Source organism: Epinephelus fuscoguttatus, linkage group LG17 (genome assembly GCF_011397635.1).
Source record: "Epinephelus fuscoguttatus linkage group LG17, E.fuscoguttatus.final_Chr_v1".
NCBI classification, from domain to species: Eukaryota; Metazoa; Chordata; class Actinopteri; order Perciformes; family Serranidae; genus Epinephelus; species Epinephelus fuscoguttatus.
In genome coordinates, this window is record NC_064768.1 from 13872977 (window position 1) to 13894217 (window position 21241).

The window sequence follows — 21241 nt, forward strand, 5'->3', positions numbered from 1 at the left end:
TGAATCCCTTAAATCAATTTACAAATAAATGAAAAGCATTTGTGAATATCTCCCTAACATTTATAACTTCCAAACAGAGATTGGTGAATAAAGTTTTTATCAGTGAATCAAAAAGACATTTATGTATCTCAGTTCTAGGCTTGCAGATTTGCATTTTACACACACAGAGTTTCTGTCAATTCGAATGAAAATTTTCGGACAGCACTTGATCGCCTACTGACGATGCAATTTCTGCATTTTAAAATTAGACCATGTATATTTACAGATTACACATTAACACAAGGATTGTCGATGTGTTCCAGCAAATATTGAGACAAATCTGTCTCCATAGACGTAGCTACTATGTCAGACACTGAGGACCTGTCCTTGTGGGGTACCATCCTGTTATTACACATGACTTTTATACAGCTGATTCTGGTATTTTTAGGCTAATATAATTAGTAAAAATAATAGCATTTAACATCATATTCTTGTGTTGGTCAACAAAAAAAGACAAAATAAAGTGCAACAGTTACATGATATAAAATGTGAAGGCCATGTGGTACTTTAGGGCAGTGGTTCCCAACTGCTAGGTCAGGGTCTAAATATGGGTCGCGGGTCCATTCTGAATGGACCACAGGTGACTCGATAGCGTGTCAACTTTGTAGAAACACACTTTATTTTTAAGTGCACCTGTGAGCTTCTGTTCTGTTATTACATATGTATGTTTTTATCCGAAGACAAGGCATAGACCAACTATTATTGAGACCACTGCACTCTCCTTTTTTCTGTCAATTTCTCACTTGACTTGTCCATTGTTGCCTTCTCCATCCACTCTTTCCAATCTGTACAATATGACACGCCCACTGATGTCATCACAGTTAGCACTCCAGGTTAAGGAAAACCTGCTAATTAGGTTCCAGCTGGAAACATACTTTCCGGGTTCTGCACCAACTTAATTTTGGTCAAAATGCTGTGAACGGTTCAAAATTAGATGCAGGAACTGGAACACAACCAGTTCCAAGTTGGTGGAAAAGTGGTATGAGCTGCCTGTTGATCTGAGCGTCATGCACACACACATTTCCTGTGTTAATTATAATTGACAGTAAGTTTACAACGATCTACAACAACAAACACAAAGAGAGAGAGAGAGACTCCAATCAGATGCCACAGATTTTAGTTTTTTCCTTAATAAAACAAACTTGATTGTTTTCATGAAAAAACATTAGGTAAAACACATTTAACATATTTTTAACAACCTCACACATTTTCACTGCATGGAGAAGGTAAATGAGTTATTGCATCCATTTTAAAACATCATAGCTTTACAATCACAATGCACTTCTGCTTTCTATAAAATAATAATTACTGTAGTTGAAGAGATGATGTTAGATTAAAAACACTGCAAATCCAAATAGTTCTCATGGCTCATGGCACTTAAAAAATATTAAAATCCATGGAAGTGAATAAAAAACATCTGGAAAGCTGATTTCATAAAAAAAACTGTCATCAAATGTAAGGCTTTTGGTGTATTTTTGTATGAGAAAAGTGCTTCCTTATTTTGGTCCAGCTGGACAGTCCACAAGTGGTCAGAAAACAGACACAGATGTAAGTAAAGCAGCCAATGTTCAGGTGGTTAATAACACTTCAAAAATCCTACGCTTGGTTCATACATACAAACATACTTCCCATCTTGTTCACAGTTCAAGAAAAACATAAAAACATACAAAAAGAGATCATACAAACTGATTTGTTTTGGTCTAACCTGAGCTGTTGTGTAGTCCATGTAATGCACTAATCACTGGTTATAATGTAAAAATAAGTCTAATACAAAAAACTGTAATTGAAATACTGTTTTTGTGACCTTCTACAACAGCAAACAGAGCTTGCTGACTGGTAAAGACAGTGAATATCCAGCTGAGGTTATTTTGTTCCTTTAGAAAACCTACTCTGAAAATGTGCCTAAATCAAGATTTCGATGTTTAAAACATCTCAGTAATGTTTCATCTTTTTGCTGGAATTATTGTACAATAAGTTTAAATGCTCACCTGTGTGCAAACTTTAAAATATTATTAATAAAATCTCTACAGAAACCAAAACTTTTAAATTATTCTTGATCCAACTATCCTGGTCCACTGATATGAATGTTACGCTATGCTTGGCTGATAATATTGGAGGTACACCTCTCACATTCTTCACACAACTGTTAAGTGTGAGTACTGCATATATTTCTATGATCTATGCATCAGTTTGTGGTGTCTTTGCCATCTTTGTTTGTTTGTCTGATGTATTTGTCTGCCTATGTATGTTTTATGTGGAGATGGACCTGCTCCTATGTTTCTCAGCTTCTGCTCTCTCCTCCTCAGTGAGGGCCCACGGCTGGATCTTCCCGCTGCCAAATAAGGTGAAGATGAGAGCGCCACAGGCATTAATCCCAGCTGCCACCCAGAACACCTTCCTCCAGCCTGCCAGGGTGTGCTGACAACCAAAAAAGAAGAGGTGGTGTATAACTTCAGTGACGCGTCATGTACAGTATGTGTTGTGTGCCGTCTGTAACTATAACTTTTTAAATGTGTCTGCATATGAGGGTCGGAGAAAGCCAATAACAAGAGACAGTTTCTGGTGAGATAAGCTAATTTAATTGATGAAAGAGGACTGTTTGCAGAGTCTTTTGTTTAGAGTTGTTTTCCAAATTGCTCCTCATTTGAAGGACTGGGAAAAATTAGAAGAGAAATTAAGAGATAAGATAAATTACCAGTGATGGAGGAAGTATTCAAATCTTTTACTTAAAGGTATACTACGAAGGGTTTTTCTATAAATCAACTGAGTGCCCTAACCAGGCCAGCCATGAGGAAATATGGGTGGAGGGACAACATTTTTAAAAAGTAGCCCCTCATCCACACCCCTGTACATTTTTATACTACCTGCAAATATAATCCCATTAATCATATTTACACGTGTATTCTGTATCTACTTGTACCAATTGTTAAGACCTTGCTTTCTTGTTTTGAAAAGCAGAGGTAGTCAAATATGTGCCCTGGGCCAAAAAAAGTCCTCCAATGAATGATTATAGAAAAGTAAAATAAAACATTGATTGAGGAAATTACTACAAGGTATTAAATCGAAAGATCAAATGACTGGTGAACAAATATTTTTTTTCTTCATTTATTCATTCTATCTTGGGGCTACTGTAATTAAATATTGCTCAAAATGTGTGCAGAGCTGAAATAGTGTAAAAAGTATGTGGCTCAGCTGTTTCCACTCAAACCCAAGTTTTGCAATTTCAAGACTGTTTAGGGACCACTGTATGCAGAAATGTTTAAAGAGGCTACACCATTTTTATAAAAGGCAATGTTCCTTTTTCCCTTGTCAAAATTTAGCTTAACTTTGGAGCATCATTAGGGCCCCTTTTTGACAAGATACAATAACATGGTTGGTACCAATGGATGCTTTAGATCCTCTTGTTTAATATGATACCCGTGTTTTCACCATAGCTTTTAAACTGAGCCTGATACAGCAGTTTTTATTTCAAATTAGTGTGTCTCACCTCTCACCTTCAGCGTCACCTGTCACACTTGGATCTTCTTCACGTTCTATTTTGTCAGACATTTATCCATCACCTCTCTGCTCCTTTCACTTTCCTGTTCCCTCTGCACCCTGACTTTTACTTCAGGACTTCCTGACTTTTGGTGAGACATCCTGACTCAGCTAATCAGGCAGCAGTCCGCCTCACGTATTTACCTAAGTGGCTCTTGTGAGTTCTGCGCAACGTGTACCTGACCCATGTCAGCTGGACTGTACCATTTCACAATACCTGTAATAAGGGTCAACCATAGACCTTTTCATGTCTATTGGTACCATCCAAAAGTTTTCACAATGGAAACGGAAAAATAACCTCTAACAAACTGAACTAAACTGGACTGTTTGGCGGAAATGAGGCTTAAGAGACATAGTGCTGAAAAACGCTATACCTTTGAGTAAAAATATAAAAATAGTATATTACACACATGCACGCACGCATGCACACGCACGCACGCACACACACACACACACACACACACACACACACACACACACACACACACAGACCAGACAAATCCTCAGTGAAGTCCCCACTGACTTACATCCTCAGTAAAGTATCCCGTAGCTATGGGTGCCAAGACTCCAGGAATGGTCCCAAATGTGTTAGTGATTCCCAAAAGAAATCCAGCGTACCTGAAGGAGAGAGCGCGAGAAGTTATCACCCTAAAATGTACTACTTTCTATGAAGTCAGAATACAGTTACTACATTTAATTTAGTGGATAACACATGAACATTTGAGTCAGAAGGAACAGCATCATTAGGTTATTAATACATCTAAGTTTTCGTCAGGACTGAAACACTTGGTTGATCAACAGGAAATAAATTCTGATAATTAGTTATCTCAACAAATAAAGAAAAAAACAATCTCTGTTTTTAGCTCTCAATTTGATGTTTTTCTCTGTTTTATATCTTTGTAAACTGAATAATTTGGGGTTTTGAAAATTTGAAGATGTCATGCTCGCCTTCTGAAGAAACTGAAATGGCCACATTCAACCTTAGCCCTAAGCCTAAAAAATGACTGAATTTATGATTAGGGTGAAGGAGTGTGGTTGATTACACCCACCGCGGAGCGATGTCTATTTGGTTCATATAGACTCCAGAGGCAGTGATCCCTCCTAGGGTGCTGGAGAGTGTGAGGAGGGTGACAGTGAGGATGTGGCTGCAGCCAGCGTAACTCACACCCACGAGGAGAGCTGAGGGTGGCAATAGACCTGCAGAGAGGAGGACGATGTTAAAAAAAGAAGGAAATAGCAGTGCACTTTGAGAAACCATCACAGGTATTACTGGTTCTCTTTGTGTTTTTAGGTATTAACTTGTGAAAATGGGTGAAACATATAACAGGTTGGTCAGTGAGTGTATATCTGGGTATTTGTGTCATCTTTCAATACTTAATCTAAACCAGATGAGGGCAGCATTACTCTATTTGAAATCATTGTGAAGTGTGAAAGGGGCAATGACTGTATATCATAGTGCAATCCTGTCTTATTTAATGACAATGAAGCTTAAACCTAACTATTCAAAAGTACCTACATTTTTGGATTTGAGTAAAAAAGTAAATATTTCCATATTCTACAGTACAGTCTGTACATGTGTATTTGGACAGTAATGTGTTTTCATTGTTTTGCCTCCTCACTCCAACATATTAAGTATGCCAGGAATTAGTCCTAAAATCCGGAAATGAGTTAGCAATGAGTCTACAGAATGTCATCACACCAAACACAGCTTTACAGCCTCATTGTGGTGTTGATGTAAAGTCATGTAACCGTGGTGTAGTTCAATTATAGCCTAATGTTTGCTTATTACTTCTAGCAATTACATGAATTCTTTAAATAATCCGAAAACTAGTGTTCATTTGTGAAGATTATCTTGCTGAACAAAATCAATAATCGAAAAGCCAATGGAAAAATTTATTTCGTCAAGGGAACCAGGGTTATGCTAACTTCCATGTTGACTACAGAAAAAACATCATCCCTGCAGCACGCTATTACATCTTAAATGAAAGGTTGACTACGGGCTTCACAGGGACTTTTAAACCCCTTGTTAGAACCTGCAATGGAGGGTTCGAACCTGGGGCGGTGGAGCCCCCCTGTGCAGAGTTTGCATGTTCTCCTTTTGTCAGCGTGGGTTTTCTCCAGGTTCTCCAGCTTCCTCCCACAATCTTAAGACATGCACGTCAGGTTAATTTGTGACTCTAAATTGGCCGTAGGTGTGAATGTGAGCATGAATGGTTGTTTGTCTCTATGTGTTAGCCCTGCGATAGTCTGGCGACCTGTCCAGGGTGTACCCTGCCTCTCGCCCAATGTCAGCTGGGATAAGCTCCAGCACCCCCGCGACCCCTAACAGGATAAGTTGTTATGGAAAAAAATGAATGAATGCACCTTTAAGTGTTTTCATATCCATATTAAGTGATCAGTGTGGGTTTCAATAAAAAGGGACACAAATCTGCACATTTCATCAGAAGTGGAGGTGCACACGTTGTGCCAGAGCCAAAAAAGATAATGTCATAAGCAGAAAACAGGCAGAAAATGAAGTCAAACTGTCAGATGTAAACAACTTCTCGGAGTCCTTAACTTCCTCCACACCTGTATCCATTGCCTTGTGACACTCAGCCTGACACATGCAGCACAGGTGTACGGAAGAGATATAAATGAAACGGCTCTGAGGGGAAAAGTTGTTTTTACCTGCAACTGTGAAGAGCTTGCGTACGACAGTGACGCTGAACACCCTCCTCTCGATGAGACTGTCAGCTACGACACCTGACAGTGTTGAGAACAACCAGCCCCCAAGGTACGGCAGAGCGGAGAGGAAACCATTCTGGACAGAGAGAGAGAGTTGTATTCAAAGGATTTTGTAAATACATGTTGCTCATTTTCCTCCAGTTTTAAATTATATCTAAGTAAGTATATTATAATGCCCTGTCATGACATCTTGGTAAAGACTAATGTTTGACATGCTTAATGTCCTTCTCAAGACCTAGATGAGAAGACTGATGCCTCTCTCATGTCTGTACAGTAAACACGAAACAGCAGCTAGTTAGCTTAGCTTAGCATAAAGACTGGAAACAGGGGTTAACAGCTAGCCTGGCTCTGTATAAAAAAAACTGCCTATCAGCACCTCTAAGGCTCAAAAAGCCATATGTGAAAAGCAAATTAAAATATAATTACTTAGCAGAAATTTTGTTCCAGGTCTGTTTTAAACTGGGTTGAGTGACATAAAACAGCTAGCATCATTTAATAACAGAATAATGACTTTGTGATGCCGCTTCACCTACATACACCTTCATGTATGTTGCTATTTTTTTTTTTAGATTTTTTGCCTTTATTATAAAGTATGGAGATGTACATCAATTATAATTATCATTTATTTTCTATCATTATGTATGATCACTGATTATCATCATTTTTTAACATGAAATGGAGGAACAAATAAATCAAAACCTCACTGATTTAAGGTCAAAGTGCATGATGACGTTCATGTAGGTAGGCAGGGAGGTGAGCAGGGTGTAGTAGGACCAGTTTGAACACATCTGGGTGATGATGATGGCCCACAGAGGAACCGACAGCAGCATGGATAGAAGGGGCACGGACCAGCCATGACCTGTACCCTGCAGATAGATGACAAAATCTTGAGAAAACACAACACATATATAACGAAAAACACCCCTAATAATTCCTTTTCATCACTGAAATTATGAAACAGTAAACAAGATCAGGTATTAGAAAGAGGAAGGATATAAATGTATATTATGCAGGATTTTCCTAAAAGAAAACAATTTATAGTCTCACACAGAGAAATAATCCCTCTCAATTATTATTAATGACCCACTAGAAGTGTGGTGGCATATTTATTTGCAGAGACTCTGCCCTCTGCCTGTGTTTTCTTATTTTCTACTTATTTGGCTGTGTTCAGGACACTCGTGGGCACTGCATGCAGGTGAGATCAGACTTTACATAAAGGTAACCGACCAGGTGTTAGGCCGTGAGCAGCACGCATTCAAGAGAAAGCTATGAAAATCCCGAAACTGTGCAGAAAAATGACAAATATAGCAAACGTGGGGTTGGCTTTCACTTCCCCTGGCGATACTGTTTACAAACAGCAGCCAATATTTCCTGCACAGAATACCTTTAAGAAAGAAAAGGCAATTCTGTCAGATGTTCCCATTTAAAGGCATATTGACTTGTTGGCATCAAGACAGCTAAACAACAAAAGGACAGCTGAGGGGAAGAGAAAGTAAGAAAATAAGGGAACATTATGGAAAACAGGACGTTTGAGGAGTTATTTAAGAACAGCTTTTCAATGAAAGCAGAAAAATCTCCAAAATGGAGTCAAGGTGTGAGGGATAACACTGGCTGTGTTTCAGTTCTCGTCCAACATGTCCTTGTTTACTTCCCCTTGGCACCTGCCCTCAAGGGAAATCCCCGCTGCCATGATAAGTGTTGTTTCATTTGTTTGAAAAACTGAAGTGAACACAGTGAGATCAACACAATGGTCACTCCAGAGGTGTATACTACCCACAATCCATTGCAGTTCTGCATTTGATCAAGGCTCCATGAGAGCTATGGGGTATGACACGTGTAATGTAACTGGAGCTGTGATGGTGGAGGGTTACAGCAGACACTGCTAGGAATTAAGGGCTGGTGTCTGCTCCGTAGGTGCACTCGGCCTGACAGAAATTCTTGGGTGAGCTCAAATGCATGTCAGTTGATATAAAATAGAGCAATATCATATGGCAGGCATCTGTTTATCGTCTTTCTATCGTCTATCGAAGTTTCTTAGGTCAATCTCAATGATAGCTTGATATTTTATTAAAAAAAAAAAAACCTGTAATATAACTAATTGCAGTTATTATTTACTTAGATTGTCATACTATTCAGCTTGTGTGATTTCTTTATCCCCAACATTATGTAAATGCATGGAAACCAGTATCATAAACCAGTAGCAATAATAGTTATTATTATTGATATGTTAGTGATATGGGGCGGCACGGTGGTGTGGTGGTTAGCACTCTTGCCTCACAGCAAGAGGGTTGCCAGTTCGATCCCGGGCGTGGGAGCCCTTCTGTGCAGAGTCTGCATGTTCTCCCCGTGTCAGCGTGGGTTCTCTCCGGGCACTCCGGCTTCCTCCCACAGTCCAAAGACATGCAGATTGGGGACTAGGTTAATTCATTCATTCATTCATCTTCTAACCGCTTCATCCTCTTGAGGGTCGCGGGGGGGCTGGAGCCTATCCCAGCTACATTGGGCGAGAGGCGGGGTACACCCTGAACAGGTCGCCAGACTATCGCAGGGCTGACACATAGAGACAAACAACCATTCACGCTCACATTCACACCTACGGCCAATTTAGAGTTACCAATTAACCTAGTCCCCAGTCTGCATGTCTTTGGACTGTGGGAGGAAGCCGGAGTGCCCGGAGAGAACCCACGCTGACACGGGGAGAACATGCAAACTCCACACAGAAGGGCTCCCACGCCCGGGATCGAACCGGCAACCCTCTTGCTGTGAGGCGAGAGTGCTAACCACCACACCACCGTGCCGCCCCGACTAGGTTAATTGATAACTCTAAATTGTCCGTAGGTGTGAATGTGAGTGTGAATGGTTGTTTGTCTCTTATGTGTCAGCCCTGCGATAGTCTGGCGACCTGTCCAGGGTGTACCCTACCTCTCACCCGATGTCAGCTGAGATAGGCTCCAACCCCCCCGCAACCCTCAAGAGGATGAAGCGGTTAGAAGATGAATGAATGTTAGTGATATGGCTCACAAACAGAAATTACCGTCTGCTTGCCAAAGTATTACAACTATCAACAGAAGACACCTTCGCCTCATAGAAATAATCGAGTCTGCAGGTATATCTGATGATTAGTAAAATGCAGTAAAGTGCTAAGGCTTCAGCTGGTGGTTGATCCATGGTCACTGGGCTGAAATAAGGGCAAATGCATTCAATTTCAATCCTTGCACCTCCCTCTCCTTCTGCTTCCTCAGTGGCTTCTGTGCTACGTAAGCTGTTAAGTAATATGAAGGGCTGTAAATGAATAAGGGGAAGAGGAACTGCTAATAAAATGCGGCGTCAGTTTCAATACTTGTAAAACTCCCTTTCTGACATACAGTTTGGCTAAAAAACAGCCGCATAAATCACCTTCTTGGCAGCTTCCATACAAACTGGTGATACAGGGAAACTGTAGGAGTGGACTTAGAATAATAATTTGCTGTTTAATGTATTTATATTAATAATTTCTTTATCTTGTCAATAAAGAGGAGCTGCAATACAACAATACACGTCACTGTAAATTAGGTGATGGTTAATGTTTAATGTGCACCTGAGGTCCGATGGAGTTTATGATGTAATCTCTCTCCTCTTTGCTGATTTGACGATGAGTGCGAGGGTCATCGGATACAAAAATAAACCAAAAGACGGCCCAGAGGCAACCAGCACCCCCTGAAAGACAGACAGACAGATAGACAGACAAACCGACCGAGAGAAGCTTTTATTGTATATGAAAGTGAATAATTAAAGGAAAGGTGTGGTATTCAGAGTTAAAAGTGAATGCCTGACGCGATAATGAAATCAAACTGCTCCAAATGTATCTTGCATCAAGAAGTTTACATTATTTTAAAAACCCAGTCAGCATAAAAGTAATTTTATTCCTGTCAGAATGCAAACAGAAATAAAGCTATAATATAAGGTAGGTAAAGTAAGATAAAAACCTTAAATTGTTCATGTCATGCAACTAGGGGTGGGAATCTCCAGGCACCTCATGATTTGATAACAATTTAGAGGGTAACGATGTACACATGCCTACGTAGGGTCCAGTGTTTGCACAGCCTACTGTAATATTTCCCCTGAAACAGTATGCAATTCACCTTTTATTTAATAATATTTGGTATGCATCCTTTTTATTTTAATAAGTTAACTGCATTAATGAATGAATGGATTGATCTGAAAGCACCTTACAGTCTCCTGTGTGTATAAGAATAACATGAGGGGGAGGGGGACTGCTCTGCCTCAGCCGCTGTGTTGTTATTTACATTATGCCAGCAGAGAAGCTGTGAGCAGCCTCTTTCTTTGTTAGAGACACTAGGCAGGCCAGGCACGGGTTTTTTAAGGTAAAACAGATTGAGCAGAGAGTCATTTTCTTCTGGTTAATGCTGCAAAGTGTGTTGGTCAGCCAGACATTAACTTAAAACAAGCTTGCAAAAGCTGACTTTTGTGACAATAAATTAGTAACTTTAGCTTGTCCACGCTGCAGACTGTCTTTGCAGTTTAGTTCCACCTCTTTTGTTCCTTCAACATTATGTTATGAACAAATATTTACATTCATTGACATTTGTAAATCGATGCAGAATCGTCTGCATCCACATTGCGATGCATCTATGAATACATTTTTTTACCCTACCCCTACATGCAACAGTAAACTACTTGAAACTGAAGTAAAGTCCCTCTTCCACCACTGTTTTTGTGTGGCCTTAGTATTCTCCTAATTATTGCAACTGTTTTCTTTGTGTCTCATTCAGCAGCAACTATTATTTAATCACATTTATTATTCATTTATATCAGAGAGGGAATTTATGTTCTGCAAATTCAAGTTTCTTATTGTTGTGCAGCATCTACCACCCTGGCATCTTTCCTGTGAGAGACTGAGGTATGTCATGCTTTATATGTGAATATGTGATTGTACTTGGGTGTTTCCCTCCCTCACCACAGATATAGAAGACAGCAGGCCAGCCTAAGGTTTGGCAGATGTAGCCGGTGAGTGGCAGAGCCACAAAGGCCCCAAAGCTGCTCCCAGATCCCGACAGGGACATAAGGCGAGAGCGCTCCAGAGGAGGAGCCCACCGAGCCCACATGGACATCATGGCTGGGAACGTCACACCCTGAAGAAACATGGAGAGACAGGCAGTGAGATGAGAGTGAGACAAGTGTGGCAAACAGCAAGACGCAATCACTGTTCTTATTAATAAATAATGTGGATGTGTTGCAGTGCTGCAGTCAAGACCACCTAAACCAAGACCAAGTTATGACCAAGACCAGAGTGTATCAAGACTGAGACAAGACCAAGACTTGAGGGGCTGAGACCAAGCCAGGATCAAGACCAGACCTGTGCAAGTCCCACATTGCAGAGCACACTTATGATAACATGTGGAGCATGCAGACCAGTCAATTTTACTGAAAAACAATATCTGCCAGATGTATCAGCAAATAAATGTCTACTACTCCATTATTGTTGTTAAATTCATCCTTAAAAGGTTCTTCATTGTAAACTAGAAGTACTAAGTCGTGAAACTGACTGTACACACAGCGGCCTCCTGTGTCCTGCTCAACTTACCTCTCCAAAGCCCTCCAACGCTCGCAGTGCAAACAGCCAATACGACCCCATCTGGGCAGCCAGAGGGGTGAGCAGCGTGAGGGCAGCAGTGCCCAGCACACCCAAACCCAGGAAGATGGTCCCCCCGTAGTGACCGGACAGGTATCCCCCCGGGATCTGTGTGCACAGGTACCCGAAGAAGAAGGCTCCCAGCAGCCAGCCCTGAGTCTCCGAGTCCCAAGGATACTGGGGGACCTGGTACAAGAGGACAGAGAGTGGGAAGTGTTTATGGTAACAGGAATTCAGGTTACCTACTCTTACTTACATCTGATTTTAGATGAGTTTTCACCACTTAGCGAAGGCAATAGAGGTTGTATACAGTCTGTCTTCATCACAAACGTGTAAATAGCAGGGATGCACCCACTGTGAGATTCTGGGCCGATACCAATATTCTGCCGATAAATTGGTGCATCCCTAGTAAATAGGGTGAAAGCAGATAGGATTGAGATCTGTCTCAGGCAACATTCATATAAGGAAAAATCTGGACTGGAATTTTCCAGTCAAACCAGTAATTTTTAGCACTTTTGCCTTTATTAGATAGTAAAGTCTAGCATGAAATGGGAAGTAAGAGAGGGGATGACATGCAGCAAAGGGCCTGAGATGGAATGTAAAACGTTAAGGTTTTCCTCCAATTTGAAGTTCATAACCGCACTGCAGTGCCAAGTCAAAGTAAAAACAAAACTATATCAGTATAAATTATACATAGGCTACAGTGTGAACAGAAAGAGGACCAATCAGAGCTGAAGTGGACCAGAGAGTCCTCTTTCAAATGAACTGACAATGTGAATGCAAGAAGAACTGAGTCCCCTTTCTGTCTGTCCACTTTTTGGTCCACTTTAAGAGGACTGAGTTCGGTTCCTTTAAAAAGGACCAAGTGTGAAAACACCCTTAGACTTACTTAATTCAAAGACACAAATCTACGTACTGCATGTTATCTTGCAGCAGGTGCCCTATCAAAAGTATTTCATTCCAAACTACACACAAGTTGTAACTTGTTTAAGACATTACCCCCTCAGGTTGTAGGAAAGTGTTGCTGCTGTTTTCTGTCCCTGCTGGCAGGGGACAGGCAGAGGTGATGGAGGTGTTCTGGGCTGGTTTGGAATCAGTGGTATTCACCATGGCTACCATGGCAACACTCAGGTTGACACGAAGACCGTAGACCATGGAGAACCCCAAGAACATCAGGAAGGCCAGGTTGAGGCGAGCCGAGCAGCACACAGGAGGAACTGTTCACATAGAATACAATGATTTTAACATGCAGTCTGGACTGAGAGCATGGAGTCATTGTGAATATCATTTCAAATGTTTCAGATTAACGTCAGAATTAAAGGTCTAGTGTGTAGGATTAAGGGGATACATTGGCAGAAATGGTATATAATATAACAAGTATGTATTCTTTAGTGTATGATCACCTGAAAATAAGAATTGTTGTGTTTTTATAACTTCAGAATGAGCCATTTATATCTACATACTAGGGAGCGGGTCCTCGTCTACGGAGATGATGAGAAGATGCTATGTTGCACTGCAATGTTTCTGCAGTAGCTCAGAATGGACAAACCAAACGAACTCTAAATAGGGTCATTTGCATTTTCATGTCAGCCACCATAGTTAAAATCCCCTCCACTACAAGCAGCATTGGAAAAACACTGATATTTTGCCATTACACTGCTTTATTAAGTGTTTGTACCAGGAATTCTAACTGGGAGATGCTTCAGCTGGTTGCAATCTGCAATCCTCACCACTGGATGCCACTACATCACCTTAAATCTTACACACTGTACCTTTGAGTGTTGTTTATGGGTTGAGAAAGTTGTCCTACTTTTTTAAATAACTACTTCTTCTTCAGCTAAATAAATTAATCAAAAGCACATTTAATTAGAGAAACAGTGTCTCAAATCAGAAAAAATGCTGATGAAAAGCTGACGTCACGCAGAAACACGTTTTCGAAGATAAGGACACTAAACTAATGCAATTTTTAAAATGAATTATTTTAATTAACTTATTTCAGATTGCTTTACTAATAACAAAATTAATTCTACTTGATCAACTGTCAGTGTTAAACTGATATCCACTCTCACTCTACTCCTCTTACTCTAAATATTCAGCAAAGTTTCCAGATAGGTGATCACCCTTTTGTTTAACAGCACAAGAGATAATTGCATTAGATTGGGTTAATAAGTAAATAACATAACATAATTTAAAAAGCCTCTGAGGAGCTGAGGAGCTATTGTGTAATGCCAACTCCTCTCCAGTTACATTTAAAATATTACTAAAAGACGCAAATGAAATGTTACTAAAAGGCAGAATTGGTAATTATATTAAAAAGGAACATTTTATATAATAACCTAATATTGTCTTTTAAGTACAAAATAAGCATCTTGTGAGTAGAGACCCAATTAACTACTCTTTTAAAAATTAACTTTAAAGAGCAACTTTATTGTTGGACCAGCTTTTTCCAGCTTGTGGTCTTAAATGGGTCACTGGTCACAAGCTGAAACACGCTGATCTGACAGTAAAGTGTTTATAATACAAGTGTTGCTAGAAAGCAGGTGACCAGAAATCCCTTCTCTGCTCCGTCTCCTATTCTACTAAACACTTTAAACCACATGAAATATAAAACGGATCATCAAAATAACTGTCAGTTGCAGTTTTTAAGTATAAATACAGCTGACACTACTTGTCTTGAGAGTTTTAGCATGATGCAAATCCAAAATCTTAAAATAACAAAGATAAACACACCTGCATCATTCTCGATAAGGGGCTCACTGTCCTCGCGCTCCTCCGAAAGGGCTGAGTTGATGGAGTAGCCATTTGGTAAAGGCATGGCACCCGGCTGACCCGGGAAATATCAAGTCTGTGAAATTATGTCACTGAGCCATGGTGTCCAGGAAACCTGCTGGATGGACAAAGGTTGAAATCAGAAGTCAGAAAAACATGAACAGAGGATGTTACATTAACATGTGACAGACAAGTTAGTACAAGAAGACGAGTCAAGTGGCACAACACATCAGCAGATTATGATAAAAAGCTTGAAAACACTGATATACAAAAACACACACAATGACACTTCCTGATTTCACAAATTGTTGGGAGTTTCGCCAGACTTCCACTCAGTGTTGAGGAAGCCCCTTTGAAAGAATAGCTTTGAAAGCTATCAATTACTTCACACTGGAGAAAGTTTAACTACAGCAAAGCTACCTTCTGGAGAAATCTAGTTTGGTTAACTAAAGCTACTTAAATAGAGTAGTTCAAAATACTTGGCAAAAAAATGTATCACATGAGGGCCACATGTGATATGTATGATGTGCAAACTGTAGTAAAACTAGAAGTTAGATTACATGTAGGTACTGATCCCCAACACTGCGCCAACTGACAAGGGTCACAGACGCTCAGAGTGGATGCACTGCAGTGTGAGGAGGACATGTGATGAAGATGATGATGAAGCGTGAGTTTATCTCTTTACTGATTTAGAACCTGTGAACAAGAAAAGGTAATGTACAACACAACAGGCTGGGTTTGCTCTCATTGTTGGGTAAAACCCTCTTTCATTAAAATGTCTACTTTTCAGGAACTCAGAAAACCACCTCTGTCGTCATCTTGACATACGTCTCTTTTCAAGCTCACCAAGGTGGTTTTTAAAAGGTTTTATGAAACCAGCTTGAAAAATGAAAATGACCAAACTAAAGACAACACTGGGAACAACAGATAAGAATGGAAATACCAGACGAGGTGTGGATAAGAGCCTAGGAAACTCAGCATACCTCTACAACATACTGAGCATACTAACTAAGTATTTTCTTAGTTTTATAACCACTAAGCATAAGTAAAAATTCATTAAGACCCAGTATTGTTTACATATTGACAAAGTGTGTTTTTTGCTGATAAAATTACTGTTTATTGAAATGGAGTCTGGAGGGTTTGCCAAAGGAGATTTCAGGCTGTTTCTGGTTAAACAAAAAGGTTCTTATTCTTTGACAAAAAGGTCTTACTCTGTAAGGATCCTTTCTATAATGCTGTCAGACACTTATAACAATCTGAGCGTGTCAGTGGCAAACACAAGCACTTACAGTGGATGTAAATTGAAGGTGCGAAGATGTGTTTACATTGCAGTCTGTTTTTCTATCATTCAACACTGGACCAGTTTCAAAAAAGAAAGACATCTTTACTTGATTATAGTTTCACTATTTTCTAGCAAATAATAACTAAGGAAACAATTCACAGGTTGATCAACGATGAGAACAATCAGCAGCATCTCCAACAGAATGGATATAATTAGTTTTGGTGGCAGTGCTGACCTAAAAACGCAGGGAGATATAACTCTAAACATTAAGAGTGAATTTGCCTGTGAAGGTTAGAGGTTTTAGGCCAGAATATAACTGAGTTATTGTTCTGAGTTTCACTTGTCACGCTTCCTGCTGGAAAGCTTTGATGGGCAGGAAAGTGACAACTCGTGATGTTGCTGCTTCTAAATATTGTTATTGAGGAACTGAGAAAAACACAAGCTACCTGTTAGTAGCCTGATGTGAATGATCTGAAAAGTTTTGGGGTGGGTGAGCTGGGTTTCATAAGATGTCAATAATTTCTCATGACAGCAGATACAGTGTTATCAGAGTACATAGCAGGACATAAAGGGCACAAAGGTCCTCTGAAGCAGCTGGTCTGAGGTATCAATAAACAGTTAAAATGATGGTGAATGACCCTGAAATTATCACTACAGTTAATCTGTCCAGTCAATATCAGTAGGTTACGTCTTCCTTTTGTCTGAGGAATGTATCAACCACCTAAAACTTTGATCTTAACTAATCCTGATCATGCTTGCTTTGAAGCACCTGTACAAAAATGTGTTGGTCAGCACATACCAGACAAACACTGGAGTGACACTGCCTTAAAGGGACATTTCACCCCCAAAAAAAGAAAAATGTCCTTTTGATTTAGTGGTGAACTGTCCCATTAAGAGTGCAATTAAAAGTAGATTTCAGGATGTGTTTCTGCAATACACACCTTATTTGACTCAGTGTCACTGACACTAGAAACTAGCCACTCAGTAATGAAGAGCCACAGATGCTTTCTCACACAGCCAGTTTTTCCAGTTTGTACTTTCCCGTGCACACACTGACACTTACTGAACATTTGTCAAATTGTGAAAAAGAAAGTAAAACAAATGAGAAAGATACTTCTTGGAAAATAAATCCTTTTAAAAAACATTCAGTAAATAAATCAATTAAGTTGATTTTATTCTGATAATCGACTGAATGTTTCAATCACTCATTGATCAAATTTAACTTTCTGAACGTGCCGATTTGCAAAGTATCTCTCTTGTATGTGATTTTAAATAGCTTATCTTTGAGTTTTGAACCTCCAATCACCGAAAATGTGTAACTTGAAGACGTCATTTGGGTCTTCAGAATCATCTTATTGACCAAATTAGTATCGCTTAATTGAGAACAGAATCTGCAGAATAGACATGTACTACTTTGGCCATTTTCAACCAGCTCTGTTTGTCACAAGTGTGGGCAGTTTGTGTAAAATGAACAGAGTTTGGCTTAAATCGTTTTTACCACAATAATGTCTTTGTTTCTGAGGGCTGCAACTAATGATTATTTTCATTATCAGTTTATCTTCTGATGGTATTTAACTGTTGGGTCTAACATCAAACAAAAAAGAGAAAAATGTCTATCACAATGCTCAGAATATTACTTAGTACTATCAGACCTGTTGCACTTAGATCTCCATCCTTCGACTTATCAATTAGGTGACTAATTATTGCAGCACGATTACTTTTGCAAATGTTTTGCATGGGTTGATCCTTGAAAAGCTTCTTTGAAATGCGTGTTGGCACATCAATATCATCAAAAAGACCACATGAACACATTGTGCACCACTGATACATTGTGCTGTGTTGCATCCATGACAGTCCATTGACAAAGCATTTACTTTTTGCCATCACCATGTGACCTGTGTCAGCAAGTGAGTGTCTGTGCAACTATGTGTGTGAGCCTATCATGAGATCATCAGAAAAACAGCCCAATTCACTTCTTTTTTTTCCTAAAACAATTACTGTATTGTGTAATGTGTGTTATATATTATTAAAATATACTGTGACACGTCTTTTCTTATTAAACCTGTTTGGACTGAAATTGAAAACTCATTTTCAAATAAGCAATGTGAGAGCAAAGTGTAAGAATTAATGTTAACAGTGATATCTTTTTTTTTTTTTAAACATATTTTTGGGGCATTTTTTAGCCTTTAATTGACAGGACAGACAAGTGTGAAGGGGGAGAGAGAAGGGGAGTGACATGCAGGAAATGGCCATAGGCTGGAGTCGAGCCCAGGCCCCTGCGGCAACAGCCTTGTACATGGGGCGCCTGCTCTATCCACTAAGTCGCCCCATGATATTTATTTATTTTGTTTATTTTAAGGATCCCCATTAGCTGAATGCCTTGGCAATCAGCTAGTTTTCCTGGAGTCCACACCTTACATACAATATATTACACTACATTACATATAAAACATACAATTTCATCAATTTACATTATAAAATACAAAGCTTATGTTTATATGAAAGTTAAACAGAAAATAAAGAAGAAAGATTGAAAAAAAGGAATTACATTCAGTCATTTCAGTTCAAAATTGGGTACACTGTAGGCTACATACATTAAAGTAGAATACTATATAATCAATATATTGAAAATATATATATATATTTTTTAAAAGTCAAAAAGACAAAGAAAAAATTGCACAACTTGTAGAAACACACAATACTGTAAACACACACACAGAGCATACCTTCTGCTTTTCACATTCATCTACAGGCCAGCAGATGCCTCTGCATGTCCTTTTTAAAGGATAATTTATTTTTAATAAGCCAGATTTTGAAAGGTAAACTATTCCAGTATATTATGGCTCTGTAAATGACAGTTTTTTGCGATGAGTTAGTCCTTAGACTGGGAACCACTATATGGCCATTGCTGGCAAATCTAGTGTTGTGTTTATGTGTGTTATTGCAATAAATTATTTGCTCAAATAAAAATACTGGCTTTTTTTTAAGTTAATAATGCAGCTAAAAAATGTGGCCATGGCTGAAAAAATCCTTTGCTCAATGGTGAGCCAAGAAAGGCTAGAATGCAACTTTTCAGTGCTAGTTCTTATTGAGAAGCCCAGAACAAGTCTAGCAGCCCTAAATATCTTTAAATAAATAAGGGGAAACCTATTTCCCACAACAAATAAAATGTATCATTATAAATTCACTGATAAATGATTTTAAGATAGTTAAAAGTGCTCACCACATGTTCCCACAGCCCACAGTAATGTCATTAAATTGGTTTATTTTGTCAAACAAACAGCATAAAAACATAGTATTCAATTTATAATGACATAAAACAGAAACAAATAAGTACTCTTTAGCCTCTAGTTGATTTAACCAGAAGATATTTGGTAAGGTTAGTTAAATTGATTTAGCTGAATATTTTCTGTCAATCAGCTCCTGACTGTGCTAAAGGATACTACAGCATTGTCGTACATGGCTAAATAATGTAAAATGTAAATTGACAACTAATTAAACAAGTGGAAATTCAAGTGGAGCAATGTCTTTTTCTATAAATGACAGAAAAATAACATGAAATAACGAGGGCAGCGACTTGTACTGTGTGAAATACCAAACACTATATCATTATTAGTAGTAGTAGTAGTAGTAGTAGATTTTAAGCTAGCTTAAAACACTAAAGTCCTTCATTATTTGAAAATGTCTCAGTTTCTGTTATGTGCCAAGTATCAGACATATACAGATAACGTATACAACAAAAACCTTTTAGACAGGTCTGTAAATGTTACATTACATTAATACATAAAAGAATTTAAGTTAACCTGAACTTGCTAGTTTACAGTAGCTTAGCTTGTTCGTTAACTTGCTATAACCTGTGTAACTTATGCCTGTTTGACGTCAACATGTATGAATATTTTGTCACCTTACCTTGTGAAGGGTTTTACACCAGAGATTTTTGATTAAGGCAGCTTGAACGTAAAAGAATATAAAACATAAACCGGGTCATGTCGTGCCTATAACACAGCCGGCGAGACAACAACTGAGCTGTGTAGCTGTTTTCACGACCAGAGAAAAACAGTCATGTGAGCGTTACTTTGAGGAAACGCAGATCTATAAAACACTGGAGCAGCTGCGCCTCCTTTCAGGCTGTCCCGTGAAGCTAGCTTGTATGTTTTACAAATCCGTACTACGGGTGTGACGTCATAGCACATGACCAACGGCTGTCCGCCCTCCTCTCTCGGTTTGTGTCTCGAGCTTCATGTTAGTTTTCAAAAGAACTAACAATAAACTAAAACTATGAAACATCAAAAGTTATTTTCACTCACGCTCAGAAGTACTTATTTTTCCAAATACCTATAACACATGTCTTTTATATAGCTGGTTCTAGTATATTTTAGAGTTCTTAAATTTTGGTGTTCTTAGGCTAATAAAATTAGTTAAAATTAAAAGTTTTAGCATTTAACATCACATCCTTCTATTTAAACAGCATTTAGAGCTTTGTGTTGGTGATAAAAAAAAAAAGACAAAATAGAGTCCAACAGTTACATGACATAAATGTGAAGGCTATGTGGTATTTTGGGGTGTGTGGGGTTGTACTAGTAGACTTTAGGCAATGCTGATCTCCTCACTTTTGTACATTTTAGGTCATGATGGCACACAGGAAGCTGCAACAACTAAACTTTTGTGACATCTGGGTGCAGCAGCAAAAGACACATCACCTCAATATGACTAGTTCAGTAAAAGAGAAAGATCTTGGAATTATGTTGTTGTTTTTTTGCCTCAGTTTTACCCATTCTCCACCAAATAAGCTCTGGTTCTTGAACCAATTCCATTCAGGATTTTTGAGACCTTGGTGCTATCTAGCAAACCAGCTCACATTTCCACCAGTGTCTGGCGAGACCATTACAACCAAGGATGCGTCATCATCAGAGGGTGTTGCATTATTTACATTGGAAGAACCTGCAAGATTTTGTTCTGTTATTACAGATGCATGTTTTATCCAAAAACCAAGCATAGACCAACTATTAATAAGACCACTGCACTCTCCTCTTTTCTGACGATTTCTCACTTGACTTCTCCATTGTTGCCTTCTCCATCCACTCTTTCCAGTCTGTACAATATGACATGCCCATTGATGTCATCACAGTTAGCACTTCAGGTTAAGGAAAACCTGCTAATTTAGGTTCCAGCTGGAAACCAACCTTTTGGGTTCTGTACCAATTTAATCTTGGTCAAAATGCTGTAAACGGTTCAAAATTAGATGCAGGAACTGGAAC

General features: G+C 39.0%; 1 protein-coding gene across 3 annotated transcripts; it reads right to left on the minus strand.

Moving 5' to 3' along the window:
* Positions 1-1139: 1139 nt before the first annotated feature.
* On the minus strand, positions 1140-20328 carry LOC125905115 (sialin-like). 3 transcript variants are annotated; one of them, XM_049602987.1, is made up of 12 exons: positions 19893-20328; positions 15262-15397; positions 14663-14819; positions 12932-13149; positions 11885-12118; positions 11258-11432; positions 9878-9996; positions 7005-7166; positions 6244-6376; positions 4626-4773; positions 4104-4194; positions 1140-2457 (listed from the first exon to the last, which is right to left on the minus strand). In XM_049602987.1, the coding sequence occupies exons 3-12, from the start codon at positions 14745-14747 to the stop codon at positions 2290-2292; spliced, it is 1533 nt and encodes a 510-aa protein (XP_049458944.1). In that variant the 5' UTR covers positions 14748-14819; positions 15262-15397; positions 19893-20328; the 3' UTR covers positions 1140-2289. The 3 variants fall into 3 exon arrangements, with proteins under 3 accessions (XP_049458944.1, XP_049458943.1, XP_049458942.1); XM_049602986.1 differs by lacking the exon at positions 15262-15397 and having other exon boundaries at positions 14663-14816; positions 19893-20327; XM_049602985.1 differs by lacking the exon at positions 15262-15397 and having other exon boundaries at positions 19893-20326.
* Positions 20329-21241: the final 913 nt, after the last annotated feature.

Excerpts from the sequence above, each read along its gene's own strand:
- LOC125905115 (XM_049602987.1), bottom strand. The coding sequence starts at position 14,747 with ATGCCTTTACCAAATGGCTACTCCATCAACTCAGCCCTTTCGGAGGAG. Across the intron at positions 7,167-9,877 it reads TAAACTCCATCGGACCTCAG|GGTACAGGTCATGGCTGGTC; the intron begins GTGCACATTAAA and ends ATCTATCTGCAG. Across the intron at positions 2,458-4,103 it reads CGGGATACTTTACTGAGGAT|CACACCCTGGCAGGCTGGAG; the intron begins GTAAGTCAGTGG and ends TTTGGTTGTCAG.